This window comes from Orycteropus afer, unplaced genomic scaffold (genome assembly GCF_000298275.1).
Source record: "Orycteropus afer afer isolate SDZICR_OR568_19922 unplaced genomic scaffold, OryAfe1.0 scaffold00006, whole genome shotgun sequence".
In the NCBI taxonomy this organism is placed as follows: Eukaryota; Metazoa; Chordata; class Mammalia; order Tubulidentata; family Orycteropodidae; genus Orycteropus; species Orycteropus afer.
Genome location: NW_006921593.1, coordinates 27,909,682 through 27,919,101, shown reverse-complemented (window position 1 = coordinate 27,919,101; position 9,420 = coordinate 27,909,682). Strand labels below are relative to the sequence as shown.

The 9,420-nt window shown below is 45.1% G+C and overlaps 1 protein-coding gene and 3 non-coding genes across 4 annotated transcripts; all 4 read right to left on the bottom strand.

Moving 5' to 3' along the window:
• Positions 1–213: 213 nt before the first annotated feature.
• NCL (nucleolin) lies at positions 214–9,148 on the bottom strand. The gene is made up of 14 exons (XM_042780949.1): positions 9,131–9,148; positions 7,801–7,923; positions 6,006–6,471; positions 5,478–5,696; positions 5,285–5,371; positions 4,948–5,089; positions 4,412–4,536; positions 3,559–3,682; positions 2,872–3,029; positions 2,242–2,365; positions 1,887–2,020; positions 1,058–1,184; positions 440–666; positions 214–290 (listed from the first exon to the last, which is right to left on the bottom strand). Exons 1-14 carry the CDS (start codon positions 9,146–9,148, stop codon positions 214–216), a joined length of 2,151 nt encoding a protein of 716 aa, XP_042636883.1.
• Positions 816–953, bottom strand: LOC122150218. Its single transcript, XR_006163544.1, has one exon. It is a non-coding gene; the product is annotated as a small nucleolar RNA SNORA75 (small nucleolar RNA).
• LOC122150220 lies at positions 1,701–1,780 on the bottom strand. The gene has a single exon (XR_006163546.1). It is a non-coding gene; the product is annotated as a small nucleolar RNA SNORD20 (small nucleolar RNA).
• On the bottom strand, positions 5,170–5,240 carry LOC122150219. Its single transcript, XR_006163545.1, has one exon. It is a non-coding gene; the product is annotated as a small nucleolar RNA SNORD82 (small nucleolar RNA).
• Positions 9,149–9,420: the final 272 nt, after the last annotated feature.

Below are 9,420 nucleotides of genomic sequence, written 5' to 3'. Positions count from 1 at the left end.
GTTGGCGGGATATAAAGGAAAACAGACCGTTTTATGATTTTTTGCTTCCACCAACAGCGCAACTCCCCTGAAATGTGACGGGTACAGATTTCCAAGCAGACCACAGAGTGCCCAACGGGTCTCGGAATGTCCTCAGAAGGCTCTGTCATGATCTGAGTAAAAACCCCAGAGTCCTTTCTCTCAAATGGAAGCAGGAAACACAAGGCAGAGCAACTACTCAAACTTCGTCTTCTTTCCTTGTGGTTTGTGGTCTCCTCCGCCACCTCTGCCTCCCCGGAAGCCCCCTCGCCCTGCAAAGAAAGTGTCATTAAAGAACATGTACAAGGCTGCTCATCAGCCCCCTCCCACAGGACCAATGCAGGGAACCCTGGCACTGGTTCTAAAGTACACAAGCCAGCTGGTACCAGCGTTGACACCAAGGCCCCTCAGCCTCACTTACCTCCAAAGCCTCCCCGGCCTCTGCCACCAAATCCACCTCGGCCTCCTCTGCCGTGGCCACCTCGGCCTCCGAATCCTCCCCTGCCTCCACCTCGGCCTCCAAAACCACCTTCACCCTTCGGCTTGGCCCAATCTAAGGTAACTTTGTTTCCGTCAATTTCACCATCTTCCATAGCCTCCTTGGCAGCTTTGGCATCCTCCTCGCTGTTGAAGTCTACAAAACCAAACCTGAAACACCACATGTATTATCTGATTAGCACCCATCTGCCGGGACAGTGATTTCTCAGAACCTAGCTTTACCTAACTGAGCAAAGACCAAGTGACAACAAACAAGTGATTTGGAAAAAACGACACTGGTTCGACTGCTTCTACTGCGGAAGTGTCTCACGAGCAGCGGGGCTGCACCTCTGCAGACAGAAGGTAAGCTGACAGGGCTAGCTCTGTGAATTGGCTCTTCTTCTCGTGCGAATCCATAAACTGCCACCAGTTGACAGAAAGGAGCTCATTGAGAAGACTGTCAGAACTGCCTGTTAAGAGGCGACTACTACCAGAGGTCTCTACCCAACAGGAGGACCCAATGCTGGAAGCAGCCCTGCATCTCCTGCTTGGATCAGTTTACCCTTTAGAGGAGCCAGTTTCCCGGTCGGTGACTATCCTGGCACGAACAGAACCATCAAACGACTCCTTCAATGTCTCTTCAGTAGTGTCTTCAGACAGACCTTTGACAAACAGAGTTTTGGATGGCTCTGGGAAAGAAAGAAGTTTTAAGTCACAATTCCTACCAACTAGACAATGCCCACTTGCCAAAAATGCCTGCCTTAGTGAAAACCAGCTTTTACTTAACACAGACATGCATTACTGGAGCGGGGGTGGGGGTGGGGTGGTGGTGGGTTTTAAAGCAGAACCACTATTAGGAACCAGGGTGTGGTGATGGGAAATTTGGCAACAATCATGTGAGGTGGCCATATGGCATAATAGGAATTACTAAACTGTATGCCTGACAAGTGTCAAAATGGGCAAATGCTGTATTATTTATTATTATTATTTTTTAAAAAGGACGTGCCTATAAACAGTTAATGTACAACTAGTTAGTTAACTGAAAGGGCTTGATCAACAAACAGCCACCTGGTATGTGGTCACCAGTGCACGGCTGCCAAGATGCCAGCCGTGCAGACTAGTGAGAAAGGAGTTTCACACAGGCCAACCGCAATCACCCGCCAGAGCAGCAAACCGCAGCTAAGTGCTGATATGAGTGGATGTATCTGGATCAGAACTTGACTATCTAGAGGAATGTTCTTGGGATTTCATCAATTACTTCTCAGATAATCAGTCATCATGTCCAGGACTGTCCACTGAGTATCAACAGAAAAAGGAGGAACTACTGGCAGAACAGGATGGCAGGCAGCACTGAGAGGCTCTCCCGGAACAACGTCCATGAAGGAACTTACGGCTTCTTGCATTGGGTGATCCCCTGGATCCTTGCAACTCCAACCTGATTGCTCTGCCCTCAATTTCTTTTTTATTGCAAGAATTTAAAGCTTCTTTCGCATCTTCAAATGAAGCAAATTCTATGAAAGCATACCTGAAGACAAACAGGCAATGTTTAGAAAAAGTTACCAAGCACCCAGATTCCTCTATCATTCACAGGCTGAGCCTTAATCAAGCATCCTCAATGATGCCTTTTATAAATTGCATCTAAAAACATTCTGCTTCTGCTGACAGGAACACAATTTTATCTTTTCTTTAAACCTATGAGAAATGCTCTTCTTTCTTACAGCCAACTAACGACACTGGCGCCGTTACCCTTTAGATTTGCCATTTTGGTTCTGGGGCACCTTGATAGCAGTCGCCTTCTCAAACACCTCCTGAAGAGTTTCTTCTGTTGCATTGTAAGAGAGGTTGCTTAAAACCAGAGTCTTTGATTCACCTACAGAGAGAGAGACCACTTTATTAAGGCTTGAAATAGTGGTTCCCAATCTTTGCCTCGGCTAGTACCTTATTCTTTCTTAAGAACACCTGTGCATTGAGACAACTAACATGCCAGTGTTGACATCAGCACAATCTCACAATTACTCAACAAACCGAACACCTGGCGTGTGCTGCTGTGTCTCACTTCCCATTCCAACCAATCACATGTATAGCCCTACTACTGAACTAACATATCTTCCTAGAGAGTTCCGATTTAAAAACCCAATCTATAAAAATCTGGTCTATGCAAAGCATAAAATAAACCTATAAATAAGTTTTATCTACCATGTTCCAATGTAAAATTTCATAGGGCCCTTATTCAAGAGAAGGAATTTCTACAAAAATGTAGCTGTCAACTTTCTTTGATCTTTACCTCCATCTAATTAATCAGTCTACTTAAAAGGAATGAAGACCTGAAGGACGTGCCCCAACACATCAACTCTGGAATCCTCCCAGAAGTCTCACCGCTCCAAGTGCTTGTCTTCCCACCTCTATGGTCTTGACTTTGGCCCTTCTCCCCAGTGTAGTACAGGGATATCGACCGCCCATCAATCTCTGTTCCCTGCTTTTCTTCAAAGGTTTTGTCAGCATCAGCTTCTGTCTTAAATTCCAGATAAGCAATCCTGTAAATAACGACAGAAAAAAACATTAGTTATCACTTTTTAAAAAACCGTTAACAAGTTCTTTAACACAAATATTTTAAGCTCAGCTAACAATCCTTACTTCAGATATGAGAATTAACAATGCCCTTTGTTTTAAACTGACAAACATACAGGGTTTATGACTATCTTCTACTTTTCAACTTAAACATCATTATGACCCTTTCGTACCACTGCACCAAAGTCTGCCAAATACTTAGAACATGTGCAGGGTAACGCTACCCAATTGCAATGCAATTGCAATTTGTCAATCCCTGACAAATCATGCTTAAGAGTCAGGTACATTCCTCAGATTTTCACACATACCAGTTCATCTTCCAAACTTTTCCTATAAATTAAATACATCAGCTACAATTTACAAATGGGAAATTGAGGCACAGGCTAGGATGTAAGTTAATCTGCCCAAGAGCACACCTGGATCGACATTTCTTATACAAATCACAGTAGTGCATTAGCTTTATTGAAACCCAAATATTCCAGACACAAAACATACCCTTTACTCTTCCCATCTTTGCTGACTAATCTGATCTCCATAGCATCTTCAAACACTTCTTTTAATTCATCCTGAGTGACTTTGTAAGGCAAATTTTTGGCCAAAAGTGTTCTGGCATCTCGATCTAGATTTAAAAAAATAAACAGAAAAGGACCAAAAGAGTCATCATTCAGCAAGCATTTTAAGTTTTATGTCTAAGGACTGTGCTAAGAAACACAGCAACAACAAAACCCTGACAGCAAACCATGCTGGATAAAACAGAACAGGCCGAAGAGAGGTCAACCCACAGCAGGTGCTAAGTTGTTCTGAACAACAACAAAAGGAACATGAACACAACTTAACATATAAAGACAAAATAAAGCATACTTTAAAGAGTAACTGGGAACCTGATCCATCAAATAAAAGGCTCTAAGAGGTTCAAAGTATGCAGAAAGAACCTTCATGGACACTGCAAATGACAATGACTACAAGACCACTGTGCCTGGGAATCAAGTACAGCCTATGCAATTAAATGTGTTAGTTGCATCTAAGCAGTTAGACCATGCTGTCAATTAGACTACTCTCTAGATGTCATCAGTTGCCCTCTTGTTGGCTGTCTCATGGTGACCCCACATACAACATAAGGGAAAAGCCAATCACCAGGCCTTTCCTATTCCTCAGTCTGGAAGTTCCCACTGAAACCTGCCTATCATGGGTGACCCTGCTAGTATGTGAAATACGGCTGTCAAAGCTTCTAGTATCACAGCAGCATATAAACCACCACAGTACTGACAGTCAATGATGGACCCTGCAAAAGCATCCATTAACAAGTTACCCTTCAGTATCACAACGATCAAAAACCCTTCCTACATACCTTTCTTACTGTCTTTTCCCTTTGGTCTCTCTAGTTTAATTTCATTGCCAAAGACTTTTAAACCAGTGAGTTCCAAGGCTTTTTCCAGATCTTCAGCGGATTCAAAATCCACATAGCCGAATTTCCTTTAAGATCAAGAAAGGTAAAGAATTACAGAAGGAAAATCAAGAGTCACACACAACACACATTCTGGGCACCAGCGGCACCAAGTTCATGCAAACAAGGACAAAGTCAAAAAGCACCTCACACAGCGTTAACAGCCAAAGCTCTGCTAACTGTACCAAGACCCAATGCAGGCCCACTACACGGCTTATGGGGTCAGTCTTCCCAATGACAAAGGAATGTGTCTGACCATCAAGACAGGAGATTCTATCTGGCTAAGAACACTATAATGGCCCCTTGGGTCTAATGATTTTATGTTATTCCCAAGAACAAAAGCATCAAATTCTCTCAACTATTAATGAATTATTTTGTACTACACCAAAAGTTAATGAAATTTCAAGTTTAGAATTCTGAAATAAGAACAAATTACTTACCTAGTCATACCAATTCTGACATCTGTAACAGTAAGGTCATTTTTAGCAAAAAGTTCACTGAGGCCACTTTTTAATTCAGGAGCAGATTTGTTGCAGTTCAGGTTTCCAACAAAGAGATTGAAAGCTGAAGTTGGTTCTACGGCTGTACAAAAAAAAAAAAAAAAAACTATCTAGTAACAGTGGAAAAAAAAAAATAATTTCCACTCCACATTTCTATACCCAGCACCATCAGCGTATCACAATGTAACATCCGGTTTCAGTATTAAGTCCCTTTATCACTCATCATTTGTGCTGTGAAGACTGTATGGCCCTCCCCACAAATCCCGCAAGTAGTTACCTTCCACCTTCTGTTTCTTGGCTTCTGGAGCAGCCTTCTGTTTGGCCATTTCCTTCTTCCGTTTTCCAGGTACTTCTTTGACAGGTTCTGTTAAAATTTGAAATGATCTTTGTTATCAAAGAGCAATCACACATATTCAAGTGCCTCCTCATACAAAATGTGGTCAGAGTACTTCAGAAGCTACTTTGATTACCTTCCTCTTCTTCCTCCTCCTCCTCTTCCTCATCATCTTCTTCTTCATCTTCATCCTCTTCTTCCTCCTCGTCATCGTCATCCTCGTCGTCATCCTCGTCTTCCTCCTCATCATCATCTTCCTCCTCAGCCACACTCTTGGCTTTCACAGAAACCACTTTGGCCGCAGGAGCTTTCTTGCCTTTTGCTGGTGTTGTCTCCATTGCCTCCTCTTCAGAGTCTAAGAGAGAAAAGCCATCAGTCCTAGGAAATCTAAAGGACATACCACCCCGTCAACGCTACCAGTTACAGATCACGAGGAAGCAAAAGCCTGTTACGAAAAGTCCTCCAAGAATGTGCTACCAGGCATTAGGCACATGGCATTTCCTTAAGGACAGTCTTCCTGGGCACCACAACCAGCCCAGAGAACCCCTGTAAGGATTTCTCTGACCTCTGAGGTGCCACTTCAGGAGTATGCAGCTGTACCCAGAATCTGAGCCCTATGTGACTTGCAACTAGCAGCTCAGGAACTACCAAGAGAATTCCTTACCATCTTCATCATCATCTTCATCCTCATCATCTTCATCCTCATCCTCCTCATCCTCTTCATCCTCATCTTCTGAGGCAGGAGCAGCTGCTGATGCTTTCATCACTGCTGGCTCAAATTCATCCTCATCTTCATCCTCTTCCTCACTATCTTCATCTTCTTCCTCGTCACTCTCATCTTTTTTGGCATTCTTGCCATTCTTTGCCCCCTTGGCTGGAGTGGTCACTCCCTTCTTGCCGGGGGTGGCCACCATTGCCTTACCTGGGGTGGCCCCCTTCTTGCCAGGTGTTGCTACTGCCTTGGCTGGTGTCACTGTCTTCTTGGCTGGTATGGCTGCTGCTTTTTTGCCAGGGGTGACAGCTGCTTTCTTGGCCGGTGCAGCAACTACCACCTTCTTTGATGGGGACACTACCACCTTCTTTGACGGCATCGTGGTATTCTTCTTACCTTTTTTCTGAGGAATGATGACCTGAGGAAGATGACAAACCTCTAGTTCAAGACCACACACATTAAGGCACTCATAAAAACGTCTAGGGTCATGGCAATAGGTACTTTTAGTTATCCATGAAATTATAGCCCTTATCTTTCAACTCAGGTAAAAGAAATCCTTGTAAACACATAAAATACAAGAAATGAGATCTCCACACCTCATACTTTTAAATGATTCCATCTATTATCTATCCCTATCCAAGTAACTGCTCCAGCTTTGCAGCAGTATAGTATCAACTCTAAAACCACACTGGAGCAGATCCCATCCATCACTGTGTAGCCTTGGGCAGGTTTTAAAAACTTTTTCAGCCTCTGCTTCCTCATCTGAAAACCAACACCAAACTTACATGTTGTTCAAAAGATGAAACGAGTTGATGTAGGTCGAGTACTTACAGCAGCCTTGCACACAGAAAGCTCCAAGTGTAACCTCTATTACAGCATTTGAAGCTCCCACAATGGATGGTATGGGTATACAGCTCACTGAAAGCTCAATTCTCAGGGCCAGAGATTATAAGCTGAATTGTAAATAGCCTAGACAGTCAACCTTGCCAGAACTAACAAACCAAAGAGTATGTGTGTTAATGTAATAAAAAGCACCGTTTATCTACTTTTCAGTCACAATCAAAATAAAGCTACTTTTCTAAATTTAGAAATGGAGTGTTGATACAAAAGTCCCCAAATTACAAATGTAGACTGTCTTCAATATCAATTTGTATATAAATCATAATAGTATGGTAATAAATGTTTTGATGCACAGTGAACATTTTTTATCTACCTCAAATTTTAATATAATAAGCTTGGGGGGGGGGTTGGTCTGTAACTACTGGTTAAATTGGAGGTCCATAACCTAGCAACTGCCTACAGCTGAACATGCCACTAAACTGCACACATTAAAAATGTTGAAATGGTTAAGTATTTTGTTATTAAAAAAGTAGGCAAAACTGAGACACGGAATCAACTAAAAATGGCAACCCTTAATACATACCAGAAAAAATTGTACCACGCTAGTTCTTATGTTACAAAGCTTCTATGCTGTGATACTGATCAACCAATAAGACTTGGGAGCTAAAAAAAAAAGAGCTGTAATAAAGTTATCCCTAAACCTTCTATTATGTCTCAAATTCATATTCAAACACTCAAAAGGTATCCCGGAACGTCAACAAAGAGCTTGCAAGACAACCAATACACAAAACCCCATTAGTTAATATAGCTCTTACATTTTTCACTAGAATTTTCAGACATCCTACACCACCTGTCTCACTCTGGACTCTGTATTTTAACATTAATTCATTAAATCCCATCTGATTACCTCTTCTTCACTGCTTTCCTCGTCATCATCTTCATCTTCTGACATTTCCTCATCTTCACTATCTTCTTCTACTTCCTTGGGGGGAGGAGCCATTTTCTTGGGGTCACCTTGATTTTTACCGGCCTAAAATGGACCCAAACAAATCATTAGCACATTACACTTGTACCAGCTAACACGCCATTTTTTTCGCGTTGTTCTATCATTCCCCAGAATAAAATGCAGTCCTCTTTCTTCCTCAAAATCCACTTTTCATGCCATTCAGTACAATCAGTAAGAACACCATCCCTGAGACAATACTTATGACAGATTTTCAACCTGCTCACGTTTTTCCTGTCAGGTTTCAAAACTAGGAAATCAATTCTAGAGTAAGAAGGCACAGAAACGATCTTCCTTCCTGTCACAATTCTTAAACCACAGCCACGTTTGGAAGAGTTACGTTCCTAACTACCACCATGTTGTCCTGAGTATTTTTTTAACCGACAGGACCCTGCACTGTTGTACTTTGGGTCGCCCTGAGTCGGAATCGACTCGACGGCACCACCTTACGTCGGGAGCGTTTTCTAACCAACAATTCACACGGCTTTACCCTGGAGAAACTATCCTCAGAAAGCCTTGGGTGGTAAATTCTAGCATCAACCTGGTCTGAACTCAATTAAGAACCAGTCTCTCTGTCATCTTTTAACATAACCACCTGTGCTCTTTTCTCTAAGTGTTCCTTTCTTGGAGAAACCACCCTTTCGGACCCGGCTGGGCCACGTGGGGGTGCCTCTCCAGCACCATGTGCGCGCCGGTAACACGCGCCAGTACCTTTTCCGGCACACCACGTGCCCGCTCGCTGGCCCGGCCGGGGACATCCCGGAGACGGCCGGGCCTGCGGGTAAACGAACGCCGCCGCCGCCTCCCGCGCCCCGGCTCCACCGCTCCCCGCTAGAGTACGGTTCTGTCCCGAGACGCGGGAACCCACGCGGCGCGGCCCACGTGGCGGGCAGCGCGCCGGGGCACGTGCGTCAGGAGGCGGGGCCAGCTCGCGCGCGTCGCAGCGGTCCAGCCTCTTCCCTCCACCCCCGGGCCTCGCACCCCCTCCTCGCGCCCAGCCCCTAAGTCTTTCCCCGCCGTACTCCTCATCCCCCGCACCTGCCGGCGCTCTTCTTCTCGCCACCATGTCGCCAAAACCCGCGAGTACCGCCCGCTAATCGCGCGAGACTTCCCTTAGTATGGCGAACCTCGAACGCGCTGGGAACTGCGCGAAGGCCCTCCTCCTCGCGGCGCCGCGCGCGCTCCTCGGAAAGCAGGCCCCGACGCCCGCCCTCGCGCAGGCAAGGCCGCTTACCTTCGCGAGCTTCACCATGATGGCGGCTTGTGACGGCGGAGTGTGTGGAGGGTAAGTGGCGCAGATGAGCCTACACGAACCCAGTCGACGTCGATGGCGGTCGCGGGTGCTGAAGAACCTGGAGCGCGCACGCTTGGCTGCCAGCTACCGCTCGAGACTGAGGCGAAAGACTGAGCCTGCCCAGTAATCGCCTCTGGAAAGGCGACGACGGCGCCCTCGTGACCACGCCTCGACCAACCAGAGCGCGCGTCCATCCCAAGAGCCAATCGGGAGTCCGTACCTGGGAAAAC